The sequence below is a fragment of the Morus notabilis genome, unplaced genomic scaffold, assembly GCF_000414095.1.
Source record: "Morus notabilis unplaced genomic scaffold, ASM41409v2 Scaffold609, whole genome shotgun sequence".
Taxonomy (NCBI): Eukaryota; Viridiplantae; Streptophyta; class Magnoliopsida; order Rosales; family Moraceae; genus Morus; species Morus notabilis.
In genome coordinates this window covers 304,822-322,337 of record NW_010357993.1, presented here as the reverse complement: position 1 = coordinate 322,337, position 17,516 = coordinate 304,822, and the positions used below count along the sequence as shown (strand labels likewise).

At 39.3% G+C, this 17,516-nt stretch overlaps 1 protein-coding gene across 1 annotated transcript; it reads right to left on the bottom strand.

Annotated features, from left to right (window-relative positions):
- Window positions 1–118: 118 nt before the first annotated feature.
- LOC21394942 (rab3 GTPase-activating protein catalytic subunit) lies at window positions 119–15,504 on the bottom strand. Its single transcript, XM_024177319.1, is given in 21 exon segments — window positions 119–872; window positions 1,260–1,471; window positions 1,572–1,749; window positions 1,928–2,190; window positions 2,418–2,457; window positions 2,863–2,934; window positions 3,417–3,594; window positions 4,215–4,288; window positions 4,399–4,488; window positions 5,293–5,426; window positions 5,816–5,944; window positions 11,713–11,805; window positions 11,938–12,047; window positions 12,748–12,874; window positions 13,221–13,446; window positions 14,066–14,237; window positions 14,389–14,486; window positions 14,571–14,807; window positions 14,930–14,993; window positions 15,087–15,130; window positions 15,267–15,504. Coding segments are annotated over 21 exon segments (2,910 nt in total). The 5' UTR covers window positions 15,339–15,504; the 3' UTR covers window positions 119–575.
- Between the last annotated feature and the right edge of the window lie 2,012 nt (window positions 15,505–17,516).

Genomic DNA, 17,516 nt, shown 5'->3' with positions numbered 1-17,516 from the left:
GCGGCCATGAAGCACGATGATAACTCTCAACGGAAAAGACAAATAGTATATGTATACAACGTGAACAAATCAGCATTTTTGGCGCTTTTCACTCTTTTCTTTTTAAGATTCCAAAAACCATTTGTAAACTATATGCCTATTTCTTTTTAGAAAAGCGTGCCTGTAAATACAAGTGACAAGGTCACTATTCCATCGTTTAAGCAAACAACCAAACGATTTAGCCATTGAAATAATCCCTTGACAATAACTAAGCAGGACTTTGATCTCATGAGCAACGACCACTGTTCTTAACATCTTATGGTAACACGAAAAACGACCTTCTTGTTACTTCTCCACAGACGACAAACATACGCTGCTCGTATGGTTGCATGAACCAGACAATTCGATTTTGAAACTAATCACAAAAGATTAGTGTTAATTACATTCCTATGGAATTTTCCATTAGAACCCCTCGAGCAGCAATAGAAAAGTGCTGAGAAGTTAGTATAAGACTATAAAGGAGATGATGAGTAATGAGAGGAATAAGGAATTGAGGACATGAAGAAAACTTACATTGTTGTGTTAAGAAATAAAAATTAATCGCATGAGGCAACAGAAAGTGCTACACGGAGATCATTTGAGGTTCCACATATATACATTCGATATGTTTCGATTTCTTGTTGATGCAACTCGGGGGTTCGACTTGCATAGTGGTTACCAATCACTTTGTCACGCATGGAAAATATTATCTCCCGGAGAATTGGTTCATGGCCATTGAGAAGATTACCCATGCTTAGTACCTTTCTCCATGACTGGTTAGCCGTTGGAGGTGCAAACATATTTGAGACAACTTGTCTTTCGCGAAAACTTACTTCTTGTTTCTTGTCAAATTCCTTCAACAAAAGAAAGAAAAGTATAAAATATGTTAGTCCTAGATGTAGAAAGAAACGGAGCTTCTAGTGAAGTTAGAAAGCCTGCCAAAGTGGGTGGATTCTAACAATTCAAGTGTTGTGACAATTTTTGAATTCTTTTTCAGGTTTTCAAAATGAAGTCTATGAGAGTCTGAACATGAAAGTGTAGTTGAAACAGGCAGTGGTCACCCCTATCATATAATCATTTGTTCCTGATTAACACCGGTGACATAGTTAATTGTGCTCGACTAATAGTTAATTGTGCTCGACTAACATTTACAAGGAATATGAGGTCTTTTAGTGGTTAGGTTGCTTTACTAAGGTGATACCACATATAATAGAGGCTTCCGTTTCTTTTTACTTTTTTACCTTTTGAACATTGTCTGCAGTACAGCTTGTTCCCATTCGGGGTAGATAAAAGTTGTAGAAATCACTGAAAATTGCTTCAGAGAGACATGGTGCTTGCAAGAACTTGCGATGAAGAGAAGCTGCGAGGATGAGTAACTTCTCAACATGTTCGAAAACAACACAGAGTCTTCTAAGGTCTTCAATTGTCTCACTTTCAGGAGATAAAGAATTTGCTGAACATATTAAGTTTAAATTGTTAAATTAGAATCACTTACTTCCAAGTAAACTGAGAGCTAAACAGAAAGGGAGGGGACACCAGGAAGACAAACTCACATTGTAAAGACTTTAGTATAGATGCCATAGTGAGGTAAAGTTGATCCATTTTGGTCGCCATCTGTTTCAGGCCTCCATAACTCGTCTGGCTTAGAGTGTCTGCCGATGCTCTGAAGGCAGTATAAACCATTTGCTCAAGCAACTGGTACGGCCGTACTGTTTCCAGGTAATGAAGTATCTATGGAATTTCACATGTTATGGATAGTTAACTTATATGTGAGAGATGCTGACATAAGAAAAGGGATGGAAAAGCATTTAAACCAAGTTCTTTCGACATAGTTGCATTGTATCACACGAAATGACTCAACCTAATATCCACACATGCCAAAGATCAAGACCTTTTCAAAGAGACACACCTTTTCCCCTTCTCTATTTGGATCAAGAAGCGGCGTTTGCTCAGAAGCTGGTAAAGCTGGTGCATCATTCCAAATCTTTCTCCACATATTTCCTTGCTCAGACATTCTCTGTGAAAGCCGTCCCTGAGGAGGCCAATCATCTTCGGCAGGACTTTTGGAGGACTTGCTTCCTTCTATTTCCTTCTCCCAATCTCCAGGAGAATGCCACCGAATAAAATCTTCAAAAACCGCACCTGGATTTGCCGCTTTAAATGCTGACATGTCTAGTGCAAATTTTAAAATCTTATCAGAGAACATATATATTGCTTTATGAGTTACGTCAAAGAAAGTTGTATTACTTTGGTCATATATGCTAACTGAAGAAAGTGATGAAAACATAACGAGAGAGGAAAAGAAGAGGCATAGGAGACCTGAGCATTTGTTCTTTTTCCTACTATGAACAACGTATAATTCTTCCATTAATGATGAAATAGCAAGTAAAGCTTATCACCTGAAGATAAGATCTCCTTTTCCAACTGAGCCGAAAAGTCCTGCAAAAGAATGAGAAGGATTTTTCCTTAATGTAAATATTCAAAATAACGTGCATACACATATGATAGCAATCACTTGAACAAATAGAGACATCATTCAAACCAAACACGTGTAGAAAACAAAAGACGTCTCTCCTGTATATTCCAGCTGGAGGGGTCAAATCATCAGAAAAGTTTTCCACTGTTACACAGTAATTCCCGGTTTATAGGCTTAGTCGATCGATTTTTACACTAGAGTTTCTTAAGTAGACCGCTAAGTTTTAATTTGATTCTTAAACATCCACGAAACTAAAACGCTTTTAACTTTCTCCAGACTAATTAAAAAATATACAACATTGCACGCCAATTATCACCTCATTTAAAAAATGAGATAAGTACCATATGTCATAAGTTGTATAAGCTTACAAGTGAATCGCCAAAGGCTTCAACAGCCTGGAGACGTTCTTCATGCATGTCTTCTGTCATAAGTGGTGCATCCTACAATGATCAAGGAGAGAAAAGATCATATGTCGTATTCTTAAAACCCTTCAGAGAAAAGAATGTGAAAAGATTGCCAACATTCTGATATGTCTAATAAGCCCTTGCTTAAGCAAGTGTATGTGCGGAAAGGCAAGAGGGGTGAATAGGTTAAAGGGCTGTGTTAGTGATTAGTTGTTAGAGGAGGAATGTTGAGAGTTGTAGAGGGTAGTGTGTATAAATAGATAATCGGGGGGGATAGAAAGGAATCAGGAAATTACTGGAGTCTTGTAAAGGAAGTCTTGGCTTGTGCTGAGTAGGGGAGATCTGGCAGTGTCTCGAAGGACTGCTCTTGTATTCATTTCTGTTAGTCAATAAAGGTTACTTTCGTTCTTTCAATTCTTCTTAGTTGAATACTACATTCTGTTCTTATCACATTCTTAAAACTCTTCGGAGAAAAGAATGTGAAAAGATTGCCAACTGGGATACGTGTTTATCCAAACCTGCGTGAATGGCACATGCATGCTTTGATATGACTTCAAAAGCTTGATGGACCCTGCCACACCAACTGAGCCCCTCCTCGAACAATTTCCTGGCTTCAGATTAGAAGACAACACCACATCTTCACGCTTCAAAATAGAACTTGTTCCAGAATCTTGTAAATCATCTGGTGTTGAAGGACTGCTGTATAAACGAGCAATGTATGTCCAAATCAATACACACAAAAGAGGATATATATAAATTTTTTAAGGATACCAAAGGAAAATTTTCATATTATCTGCCTACACTTGGAACTCAAGGATACAGAGGTACGAGTCTACAGAACAGATCCTGTTCAAGTAAGGTCGTATATTATCTGCCTACACTTGTGGGTGCCCAAATAATCAAAGTTCAAACAAAACACATTCTTCTCGCAGCCTGCCCACCTTATAAACCGTTTCTAAATAGTATTTAACTCTATTCATATAGGTCGCTGACTAATTAAAACAGATTATTGAGTACCTTGATTATTAGAAAGAAAATAGATCTAAAACATCTTATCCATTGATAGATGACTCGTTAATGCTGCCACCTTAATGGATCTATATGCAGACGCTGAAGATACATATTCTGAAGCATGCCAGGCAATAAACTATAAAAATACCAACAGCTAAACGTGAAATAATAATAATAATAATAATAATAATAATAATAATACCAATAGTAATCCCTATAGTTGAAAAAAAAAAAAGGAATTTAATTAGAGAACCATTCAGTATTTTAATGAAGAAAACCACAGATATCTCACTTGCTTAGTTCACCTGTCACGTTTCCAATCAAAGTATTCATCGGGTGTTTGCATATCCGATGATTCCTCCTCAACTGTACTCTTTTTCTGCAATTTTAGTTGATGCAGCATGCAGCCAAAGTTGAAAATAATAATGAGCCTAGGCAGAAAAAAGGGATAATCAAGGACATATAAAATATGCAAGGAACCATAATGACCTCAACACGAGGAGAAAGATGATCATTGCTGCCAATGCAATCTTGAAAGTCTTCGGTCAATTGACGCTTTCTCTCAATACACATTGCAAGCTGAACAAGAAAGCAGAAATGTGAAAATTTGCCTTGCTATGGTACACTCCACCGAAAGGAATATGCACAAAGTCAAGAGAAAGGAATTGCACAAAGTCAAGAGAAAGGAATTATACAGAGAAATACGTCCAGTTGCTTAAATCTAAGAGCAAGAGAACTATTTAAAAAAAAAAAAGGGTCAATTTGTTTCAGAAATTTCCTCCAACGAAATTCAAGTCTTGCAACATGTTTGACAGAACTCCAGAGTCACACAACGTGCATCTACCTTTAAGAGATGTTCACATCTGACATAATTAAGAATTGAATCCTGAAATCGTACAGGACTGTAGCAAAATTCTTAGAGGACATGCAAAATGTACTAAGCACTCGTATCTAAACATCTTATTTATACGATCAGTACAATAGTAGATGTTCTGTAATCTATTCATCAGATGGTTGAGCACCCAAAAAAAAAAAATTTTGAGTTAATAGTTCTCAAAGTGAAAATCATACATAATAAACCTCAAAATCTCAGGAACAACAACTAATCTTACAAACCAATCCCACGGATAACAAATCATGTCACGTTGCTTGAGATACAAATTACTAGCAATGATCCATAAAATAATCTTCGATAAAAGAATCTCAACAGAAATCGCATGGCTTAAAGTTACATATATCATGCCATCACTTTAATTCATGGTTCCTATGCATATTAAGATGTCCTACGTGATTCTTCTAAGCACAAATTTACTGTAAGACCCACAAGGAAAAAAAGAGTAGAACTAACTCCACCAAACTCCTTTAAGGAAAAAAGATTACTACCATGTGTAGTTTCTGGTTGATCAAACACGTAGACAAGTTAATTGAACCATCAGTCGGCATTCGGGGCAATGGCTGTAACTCTTCCCAACACCACCGAACTTCTCGAACAAACTCTATCCAGAGTACAGCAATCGCTGAGGTATATAAAGTAAAGCATCAGGAAACAAATTTCACAATTACATTATCAAGAAAACGTGGTATGACAAACCTGTGCTGGCAGATTTCATTGTAAATAATTCTTTCGTTAATTAGCCTAGTCATAGCTGTAGAATAGAATATTCTTCTTTTGATTATAGGGATATTATTAGTTTATTTCCTTGCTTATAATAGACTAGGAAGTCAACTATGTCTTGTGTATTTACCTTGTATCTACAGACCAATTATGAATGAGAATTACCATTCAATTCAATTTTGATTTCCTTCATACACCATTCCTAGAAATCAAACTGAACTCTGCATGTTCTAGAAATTTTTCTCAAGAAATTTTCCACATGACAAATAGCAAAGTATCTATGATACATACCACGTATGTTGCAGTTTCCAAACCAAAGAGAATGTAAACAAAACTGTGCAAAAAGGGATGGAAGTGGTGCGCCCTTAATAGCTCGTGAAGTCTTATGCTCACCATCAACAAAATTTGGAAGTTGCAGATCTGCAACATATCAAAATTCACAATATAAGCTTGAAAAGTATCTCGAGCCTGTAGGGATTACTCTGATAGGTACCTGCCCTGTCTTAATCAAGATAATGAAAATTAACACTAGGAATTTGAATTAAAATACCCAAAAAGATGGGTTCCAATTCCTTTTATTGATGAACACTCCTCTATTCCACAGTTACAGAGAAGTTCGACAGAAAACAAACACCAAAAGGAAAAGAAAGATAGAATTGAGAGAATTCGAGGTCTCTCCCCCTCCCAGACCAACACTAACTTTTCACAAGATTCGATGCCCTCCCTAGCGCACCTCCCCTCCCCTATATTTCCTCTCTAACAAACTCCTCTAACGGAATTGCCAACTCAGCAGTGTCACTAGCCCTGACCACGTCACTTGTCTTTCCCTTTTTACCCCTTCTAGTATAGGTAAATCTCAAAGAAGGCCTGGGCAGGGTTCTATTAATACCCCCCTCTAACTCCTCAGTTAACTGCACCGGCAATGGCTGGTTCTTATACTCCCGGCCCTTGAATGCCTTCAATTGTGAAACATGGAAAACAGGGTGGATGTGAGCCATAGGAGGTAATTGTAGACGATAAGCCACAGCCCCTACACGCTCGAGGATAGGAAAGCGTCCGTAGAAGCGAGGTGAGAGCTTCTCATTAACCTTGCGCACCAAGGACTTGAGACGGTATGGACGGAGCTTGAGCAAAACCAAGTCGCCAGGCAAAAAAGTTACCTCATGACGGTGAGTGTCCGCGAACTTTTTCATTCGGTGTTGTGCGACCACAAGATGGTGCTTCAGGCAATCAAGCATATGGTTTCGAAGCATCTGTAGATTGACATCTTCTACCAACGAAGGCGTGTGGTCGGACTCCAACACAGAATCCTTGGGTGGGGCAGCCAGCACGTCCTGGACGCGGAGCAAGGAAGGAGGAGGAGGACGGCCATAAACGACCAGAAAGGACGTGAACTTAGTAGAGGCATTGTAATTAGTGTTGAACTAGTACTCCGCCCAAGGCAGGAATTGAACCCACAACCTAGGTTTGTCGCCGGCAAAGCAACGTAAATATGTCTACAAGTAGCGATTGACGACCTCGGTTTGTCCATCGGATTCCGGGTGATAGGCAAAGCTATGATGCAACTTCGTGCTATATTGCTTAAAGAGTTCCCGCCAAAACAAGCTCATGAAAACAAAATCGCGATCACTGGCAATCGTACGAGGGATCCCATGCAAGCGGACAATCTCGCGGATGAAGACTTCCGCGACTTGTTTGGCCGCAACAGGGTGGGCAATGGGGCAAAAATGAGCATATTTGGTCAGCTGATCCACTACCACAAGGATCGTGTCAATGTTCTTTACCCATGGAAGTCCTGTAACGAAGTCCATGGAGATGTCTTCGTAAATCTGCTGCGGAATCGGAAGGGGCTGCAATAAACTTGCCAGAGAAAGAGCTTCGTACTTGGAGCGTTGGCAAGTCGCACAATGGGAGACATGGTCCCGAATCGTTTTCTTCATACTGGACCCGTTGGAAGATAGCCGTTTGTAAGTGCGGAAGAATCCAGAGTGTCCTCCCACGGCGGAATCATGAAACTCATGTAACAAGAGCGGAATCCAAGCTGAGTTCGGGGGCAGCATAATACGTTCATGAAAACAAAGAAGGCCATTCCGCAAGTTATACCCTCTAACGTCAGCTTGGCCAGCCTGCAATTGAGAAATAAGTTGAGCACACACGGCATCTGTCTGCTGCTCACGCTTGATGGCTTCAACATCTAGTAACTGAGGTATGGATAGGGCCATATAAGTACAAGTGTCTTCCTGGCGAGATAGATAATCCGCGACCTGATTGGCAGCCCCCGGTTTGTATTGCACTTCGAAGTCATACCCCATCAATTTGGAAATCCAACGGAGATGTTCCGGAGGAAGTAGGCGCTGGTCTAATAAAAACCGAAGACTCTGTTGGTCTGTGCGTACCACGAAATGTCGTCCAAGAAGGTAGTGACGCCACTTTTGAACTGCCAAGACCACCGCCATCAATTCCAGCTCATATACAGACTTCAAACACGAAGTAGGCGACAAAGCCTTACTGAAATATGCTATAGGTTTTCCCTCTTGCATCAGTTTCGCCCCCAGACTCGACCCTGACACGTCGGTCTCCACCACGAAGGTCTTGGAGAAATCCGGCAAAGCCAAAAACCGGAAGAGTGGTCATGGCTAACTTCAAGGCCTCGAAGGCGCGCGAGGCTGCCTCCGACCAAGTGAACACCCCCTTTTTAAGCAAATCCGTTAAAAGTCGGGCAAGAGCTCCATAACCTCTTACGAAGCGACAGTAGTACCCCGTGAGGCCGAGAAACCCATGGACAGTGCGCACGTTTTTAGGCTCAGGCCAATCCCGAACGGCCTACAACTTAACTGGGTCGGCCGAGACCCCCTCCTTCGATATTACATGCCCCAAGTACTCAAGCTGGGATTGCCCAAACACACATTTCTTCCGATTCACGAACAATTTTTCCGCGCGCAAAACCCTCATCACTGTGGCCAAATGAATCTTGTGCTCCTCCCAAGTGCGGCTGTAGACGATGATATCGTCAAAAAAGACCAACACAAACTTGCGCAAGTAAGGCCAAAACACTGAATTCATCAAGGATTGGAATGTTGCCGGTGCATTTGGCAGTCCGAAGGGCATTACTAGAAACTCATAGTGCCCCTCATGTGTGTGGAACGCGGTCTTCTCGATGTCACCTTCGCGAAATCTGATTTGATGGTACCCAGCCCGTAAATCCAGCTTCGAGAACACTACTGCCCCGTCTAATTCGTCTAATAATTCATCGATTATTGGGATTGGGAACCTGTCGGGTACCGTGAGTTGATTGAGGGCCCGATAATCTACACAAAACCTCTAACTTCCATCCCTCTTTTTCACCAAAATCACCGGGCTAGAGAATGGACTAGTACTAGGCCTAATTATTCCTAAAGCCAACATTTCCGCTACTAATCGCTCAATCTCTTCCTTTTGGACATAGGGGTACCGGTACGGCCGAATGCTCGGTGGTGTGGCGCCTTCCGTCAAAACAATCCGATGATCCGAATCTTGGGGCGGTGGCAGCCCCATTAGGGTCGAAAAGACATCCCCAAACCGGTCTAACACCCCTTGCAATTCCGGTGGAACTGCCGGACCGGCCTCAACTATAGTCTTAATTTTGGTCTCATAGAGCTCAATTAGAAATCCCATTTGTGGGAACTTAAACCGCCGAGAAAGGGCGTGAAGACTCACCGGGGAACAACTCAATGTCGGATCGCCCTGCCACCCTACCCAATGAGAGCCGTCGAAGATCTTCAGCATGTATTTAGACCAATCCCCTATGATTTCCCCAAGCGTCCGCAACCATGTAACCCCCAGCACCACGTCTGCGCAGCCCAGCTCAAAGGAGAAGGAATCTTCCACGACACAAAAGCCTTGAATCCACAGCTCCACTCCCTTGCACAACCCTTGCTACCGGAACTTCATTCCGTTCCCCACCTGGACCCCATAACAAGCCGTATTATCACATGGTACCCCCAGCTCCTCTACCACCTTAGTCGAGAGGAAACTGTGAGAGGCTCCGCTGTCAATCAACACCACCACTTGGCGGGACCCCAGCTGCCCCATTACCTTCATCGTGTTAGAGGAGGTTAAACCAAGCAAAGAGTAGAGAGACAACACCGCCGCCTCGTCCGGGAACCTAGCGGGTGGCTCCGCCTCTTCTTCTTTCGTCTCCTCCGACTCTAACTCATCTCCAGCCACCAAGAGAACCTGCAGCTGCCGGTTCTTACAACGGTGTCCTGGCCCAAATTTTTCATCACACCGAAAGCATAGTCCCTTAGCCCGCCGTGTTTGGATCTCCTCATCGGAAAGTCGTCGGAATCCTGGTTCTCGGCTGGTTGCCACCACTTGAGCAATAGCGGAGTCTGACTTCACTCGTGGGAAGGTTCCATAATCCTTCAAACCATTGGACTGAAGGTAGCTCTGAGCAAAGGGATAATTACCCCTAGGCTGGTCCAAATTAGAAGCTCCCCGGGCCAACCCATCTGGTCTCCACATGCGGCCCATCCATAGCTTCCCAAACTTGTCTTGGGCCTCATTCTTGTCTTCCACCTGCTGGGCCAGGTCCATGGCTTCTTGAAAAATTAATGGGCCGGTGTAACTTGACCTCAGCCCGGATATCCTCTCGCAGCCCATTCAGAAACGCTCCCCTGAAGATGGGCTCAGGAACTCCTCTCAACACCGCCGCCAACGTCTCAAAGGTGTCGCGATACTCCGCCACCGACCCGCTCTGCTTCAACGACATCAACCTCTCCGTTGGGTCACCCTCTCTTGCGCGGCTGAAGCGGGGCAGCAAGGCTGCCCAGAATTCCCTCCAACTGACAAATGGCTCATGCGCTTCCGCCCACTAGAACCAACCCAACGCACGCCCTTCTAAACAAACCGACGTCGCCAACACCTTCTCGTTCTCCTCCACATCGTTAATCGAGAAGTAACGTTTGACTCGGAATAGCTAGCCATATGGGTCCTCACTGGTGAAGATGGGCAGCTCAAGTCTCCTCCCAGGTGCTCAAGTCGGCATCGCCGAGCTGGAGATTCCTATCAGTCCTCACGCTCCCGCTCCCTGTCTTTGTCCCTTGCTCTTCGTCGTAGAGCTGGCTCACGTTCTCCTCCAAAGTATCGTCCTAGGAGAGCTTCCATGCGCACCATCGCATCTTGCACCCGCTCTACTCGTTCGGCAAGGATTGTCACATCTTCTTGCAGCCTAGGAACCGGATCTGTCATAGCTCTGAAGAGTCGCACCGTTTCCTGGAGATCTCCCAAACGTCGCTCCACGTCCACCGCCCGTTCCGGACGTAACTCAGCTGGAAGGTTAGCCATGGACTGATGCTCTGATACCAACTGATAGGTACTTGCCCTGCCTGAATCAAGATAATGAAAATTAACACTAGGAATTTGAATGAAAATACCCAGAAAGATGGGTTCCAGTTCCTTTTATTGATGAACACTCCTCTATTCCACAGTTACAGAGAAGTTCGACAGAAAACAAACACCAAAAGGAAAAGAAAGATAGAATTGAGAGAATTCAAGGTCTCTCCCCCTCCCAAACCAACACTAACTTTTCACAAGATTTGATGCCCTCCCTAGCGCACCTCCCCTCCCCTATATTTCCTCTCTAACAAACTCCTCTAACGGAATTGCCAACTCAGCAGCATCACTAGCCCTGACCACGTCACTTGTCTTTCCCTTTTTACCCCTTATAGTATAGGTAAATCTCAAAGGAGGCCTAGGCAAGGTTCTATCAGATTACTCTAAGCATTGACATATTCTTCCAAGCAAGGTGGACGTTTTCTCCTTTCTTTTTATCATTATTTTTTCTGGAACTCTTTCTCCAGTTTCTTTCAGAATTTGTAGATAGATCTATTTGACAGACTTCCAACGAACACCTAAATCTAATTAACTTCCTAGAAACGCATAAACCTGGGAATGCTAAAGTAAAGCTACAACTGAACAAGGAACACTGTAGATTAAATGCTCAGGTGTATAAAATGTTATTTCGTGCGAAAATTGCATCGATGTGGAAACTAATTCAGAAAATACATAAAGTATATAGGACAAAGCTGTGGATCTATTGTCAGTCATATTATTAAATATATCAACAGAAGACAGAAAACTCCAACAAAAAGGGAAACAAGTGCTCAAAAACCAACAAAATAAAAAGATGTTTTTGCTTAGAGGATTACCCTCATGAAATAGTTCTTTAAGCACACGATCAGTAACTGTTGGTGGAGGTATAACACTAGAGGACTTCAAATTGTCAGAACCTGGGTTTTCAACTGCCAGAAAACGACAAGAATAGATAGATATCTTGAGCAATAATCTTCTCCAAGAAATATGACCAACATATGCATTTCTCAAATATAGGTTAAACAAGTTAATGGCACTTTTCTATCAGAATTTATTCAAACCTGACACAAAATCTTCCATAAATTGAGCCGGGAAAGACATATCCAATGCATCGACCAAAAAGCACAACTGTGAAGAAAAACCAACCCTGCTTCCTTGGGGAGCATCATTTCTGAGGAAAACATAATGATTATTTTCAGAATTCAGAATATTATAAGAGATGAAGTTAAACATCACATGGAGAGACAATTTAAACGACATTGCACAAGAACAGAAGAAACTAAAATTTATCACATATAAAAAGTACGAGTAAGCAGGCATGCGGAAGTAAAAAATAACTACCACATGCTATTTATCCAATGCAGACGATTAAAGAAGTACAGCACCTATGTAAGATAATTTTCAAAAGACACCACTCTACTAAAAGTATAAAACAATGTTAAACTCAGCCATCATCTCGCTGGAGTTAACAAATTCATTTAAAAAAAAAAAAAAAACAACAACAACAACAATAATAACAGCAACCCAGATGTTAATATACAACAGTTGGTGACATTCCTGATTAACAACTGCTCATCTATAGAACAAGTTAGTACCATCAAGTTGTGGCGTTTAATTTTGCATAAACATTTATCAAATGGAAACTGGAGTTTCTAACAACAATCTACGAAAGTGATACAATTATTCAAATTTTTAGCAAATTTCGTTATATTCATATTTATTATGGTGGAAGGGGAAAGATAAGATCCCAAAGGTAAAAGTTTTGACAATAATCAAAGGCTAACAGTCATCACAAACATATCGGCACATAGGAATGAAATTTATTTTAGACTGTGTTTGTTATGATGCATTATGTGAAAGAGGCTTCTCACTGATTTGGAGACAAATTTGGATATAACATCCACTTCTCAGCTTCAAGGGGAGAATAATTTTCCAATTCAGCCATTTCTAGAGAGTTTTCAACCGTCTTTTCTGACCATTGAGCAATCAATTCAAATCCTGCTTGTAATAAATCATTTAAAACGAAAAAGTTAAAACCCACATTACATAGGCATAAAACAAGAGTGAATATCAAGAAGATTTACTAAGCATAAAATGCCATCCGTAATCATGGCTCCTCAGGCTCCCTCAAAAATAACATGTTAAAGAAATAAAGGAATTAAAAAATGTTAGGATATGTGTACTCCATATGGAGGATAGTATTTGAATTTCTTCAGAGGTCACAAATAAGACAAGCCTTGATTCATCATCCTACAGATACTCTAAAAGCTCGATCAAACATAAAAGTAGAACCATTCTCAAACACAAAGCCCAAGGGAAAATGAGTTTTTTCTTATACCATCACCTTTTATGGGGTCTTCTGCAGAATACCACTCACTCCAAGGACAATCATCATCCCATTGTGTTCTGTTATGAGTATCACTACGAGGGCTTCCTCCAGCTTGAGTAATATCAGCATCATTTTCTTGCTCACCGTCATCATCTTCATCATTGGGGAGGGTTCTGTATGTTAGCTTCATCGTAAAACCGACTTTGAAAAGATGCACAGAAAAGTCCAATGTGGAGTAGGCCTTCAACATCAAAAAAAAATTACTACAGTATGAAAAGAAGGAAAAATCGTGATAAGCCAAGGAACTTCAATTTCAACAATATAAAGTTTTGCCAACAAAAAATGATCAAAGAAAGAGCTCCTGGGAAAATAGCTAAAGAACATAACATATTCCTTTTCTTGAAAAGTGAAATTATTCTGGGCTTGTAGAAAACAAGGTTCTAATCTATGTCCCACTTATCATTTAGGGAGGTCTACTTGTCAAGTTAGCTATAGTTCTGTCAAAGAATTGAAACAGCTAGTATAACAGGACCACAAAAGGGAAGATTAAGAACATATCCAGAAACCACTGATAGTAGCTCAGTTTTTTTTTTTTTTTTTTTTTTTTGATAATAAAAACTTTATTGATAAAAATCAATAACAAGGGCAGAGGACAAGATATCCTCAAACTGGAAAGAAACAAAAATGGCCAGGTGTGAAAAACTGACCAAAATACAAAAAGAGCAAGATAAACACGCAAACAATCTCTCAGTATTATAATAAAGATTGTAGAACGAAAAAAAAAAAAAAAAAAAAAAAAAAAAAAAAAAAGGGGGGGGGGAATAATAATCTTTATGAAATTATAAGTAACAGAAACTCACAAACTTAGAAACAAACAGCTCGTACAGTCCTTCCAGATGCATGAGTTTTACTGGAACTTGACTACCAATATGATCTGCCTCAAATCTTCTAGTGAAAACAGTTCCCATATTTTGGATACCAATGTATGCTTTTCGAGAAGGAGCATGCACTGGCACAAATGCTGGCCATAAACTGCCCAGCAAACTAACTTTTAAGACGAGCAAAAAATAGTAATTGGGTATGAAATGATAGGAGATACTAGAATTTATAGTTTCATAGGCACCCATTCTTTTACACTTCCCAAAAGTTACACTGCAGGAGTTTTCACAAAAAAATATCATACCTCGAACAATTTGATAAAGCAATTGCGACAGCACTTAACAGCTTGCTAGCCTCAGGGGCATCAAGAACTACACCGCTTGCACTTTGTGGCGCAATCACCTGTTTATGGACACATATTCAGAATGAAAATAGCGATGAACCTTGCGCAATAAGGAAAGAAAAAGAAGCTAAGTTAAAACATACCAAAAACTCTTTGACCCCAAAACATAACTGCATATCATGCGACTCTTTCCTATGCAACCAAAATACAAGACACATTAGTCTTTAATACCGAATACAAATTGTTCAAAGAGGTTCAAGAGTACCATTATTGTTGGTCTCAAAGTAGTATTCCATGCAATAACTTTTTGCGACATCTTTCAACTCGGATTTGACCTTAAATAAATCCTTTGAAGACTCCAACTGAATTGCATCCTTTTTCTACAACCAAGTAATACAGAACGTCCAAAATTAAGGCAAAAAAAAATGCATTTTGGAAATTATGAAATTATATGATTTTCTAGTTTGGCAAAGAAAACATTTTGAAAGTAACACAAACGTGCCAATAAATTCTTTGGACCGTCCGCCATCCATTGCCGACAAACCGCCTCTATCTCGGATATGAACCTACGCAATACGAAATTATACGTAGATACGTACATCAACACGAAATGCGTGTTTCCAAATACACGTATACTACATGTATAGTATATGAATTACCTTTCCCATGACGAGGCAAGAGTGAAATCGTCGAAATGCTCAAGCTGCGAAGATGTCACACAAACGATCAGTGTTCTTCAACTTTTCTACGCCGTTTTGCTATTTCGATAATAGAATTAAGAACTAATTCTTGGAAAATTAAAATAAAATGAATATAAATTTAATTAAAGGAAGAAAAACCTCTTCTTCAAGAGCTTCGTCTTCTCCGACGATTTCAATTTTGCTGGAGGAGGCCATGGAAGATCTGAGCATGTTTCGGATTTACATGTGTAAGCGACCGATTTCGATTTGTTAAGCTTTTTTCTTTCAAAATCTTTTTTTTTTTTTTTCAATTGACTAATTGGTAATTTTGAGATTGAGATCTGTTTGTGCAGCGAAAAAGGAAGAAGTTAGTATTGCATAGATTTTCCTGCTTTTACCTTACAGTGTTCTCTTGCATTTTGGTGACTTTGGGAAATGATTTTATATAATTTGTATTTAGCTCCACGAATGTTTCTTACAATAGTATAAATGACCCCTGAGTCGTTTTAGAATTGCAATGTTACCCGTGAACTACACTCATCGGCTCCTACTTCTTCCTCATTTCTTGGAAGTCATAAATTAATGAGTAATAGATTTTCGAGCAAGGCCCTATTGTATTTGGATAATTTTTATTCGTGTTAAGTTTGTTCCGGACCTTTGTCTAAGAAGGTTTTGTATCATATAGGATTCAACTCAGAGTACAAATGTCTAAAATTTTTCAAATCATCGGCCTAATTTGTAATTTTAAGACTATTTTAATGTTACTATTACATGTTACATAAAAATTGTGAGAATGAAATGCTTAATATATTATTCTGTACTTCTAGTTTATCCTCTTATGAATAATGTTATTCGACCACTAATTCCACTTTGTCATTAATTACTTTTTAAAACTTGTAAAATTAAAATATTGGTAGAAATGATTCAAGTGATATTTGTATATTCATGACTTATTCCACAAGGTACACACAAACTAATTCTTCTATAAAGAAGGGGCACATACTAACTAATGAATGGAAGAAAGAAAAAGAAAAAACATGAATCTGTTCATTTTACTTATTCGAATTTATAATTCGAATTTTGTTACAGTAAAAAGCTCTCAGAAACAGTCACATCTAATTTTTTTACTACAGTAAAAAAATTTCATATAAAATCACATCTCAACTCAAATTAAAAACTCGAATCAGCGAACTAAACATGTCTATATTTACGGCAAGAAGCTCATACTAATTGCATCTAATAATTGTATGGTGTTCCCCGAAGCAGGGGAAAAATGATGAACCAACGGAAAAAAGCTTTTCTCTGAAAAAAAAAAAAAAAAAAAAAAAACTACAATGAATGGAGATCAAGGAATATAATAGATCATACAGGATGATGATGATATCCCACAGCGTGTCCCCATTATGCTGAGGTGGCCTCTAATGGGCCGTAGGAAAGTGTGATTAATATTGACTAGATATCATTGAGTTCGTCCTCCACATTTACAAAGGCACATGGTATAATTAAAGTTGAAAGGGTCGTATAATTTACAAAGCAATTTTTTTCAAAAGTTGAATCATATAAGCTATTAAAAAATTAGGAAATAGTTCGGGAAATTTCTATTCTTTTTCCTTCTTTTATTCTCTAAAAAAAAAGGAAAATGATGTAAAATAATGGTTAGTTTTTGTATTCTGGGCCCAATGTTGACAACCTCTTTTACTGAGTAATGGGCAGTTAGAGCCTGAGAACCATTGGCTACATTAAGGACATGTTTACTTTTTATCAAGAAGAAATTGTTTCTTTTCTCATCTAATAATATTTTACTTATAAAATCAGTAGTAGAGATTTAGTAGACTCCACACAATATAGATAATGAAGAAAGAAAATGCTAATCCTTACACCTCTTTTAGTATTGATTCCTTGTCAAAAGGAATAAATACTAAATTTACTTATCTATTCTTAATAAATTACTATATAGTTAATAACTATCAAATTGTGTAAAAAGTCATTTTAATGATTACATTCATAAAATTGTTATTCTTAATTTTAACAAATATAAGAAAGAGAATGGGATTATTTCTCATAACACCATTTAATAGTCATGTAAACACTTGAAAGGGAACGAATGACCCTTAATTCTATTACTTTACTTTCCTTTCTAATCTCATTATGTTTCTCATTACATTCCTTTATAGTTTAGTAAACGTGCCCTAAATCCGTACGAGTTATCGACACACACAGTGCTTGAATAAGGCAAAAGGAAATCCTAGCATATAGGTCAAATTTCTAGAGAATGTAAATAGCAGCTTTAAGTTTGATAGAAATAAATAACACTTTACAACTTGATGTAACAAAATTGTCCTTTAATTTCCTTCCTCTTTCTTCTTCTAGATCTAGATCTATCTTTTCCTCTCCTCTCTACCCACATCT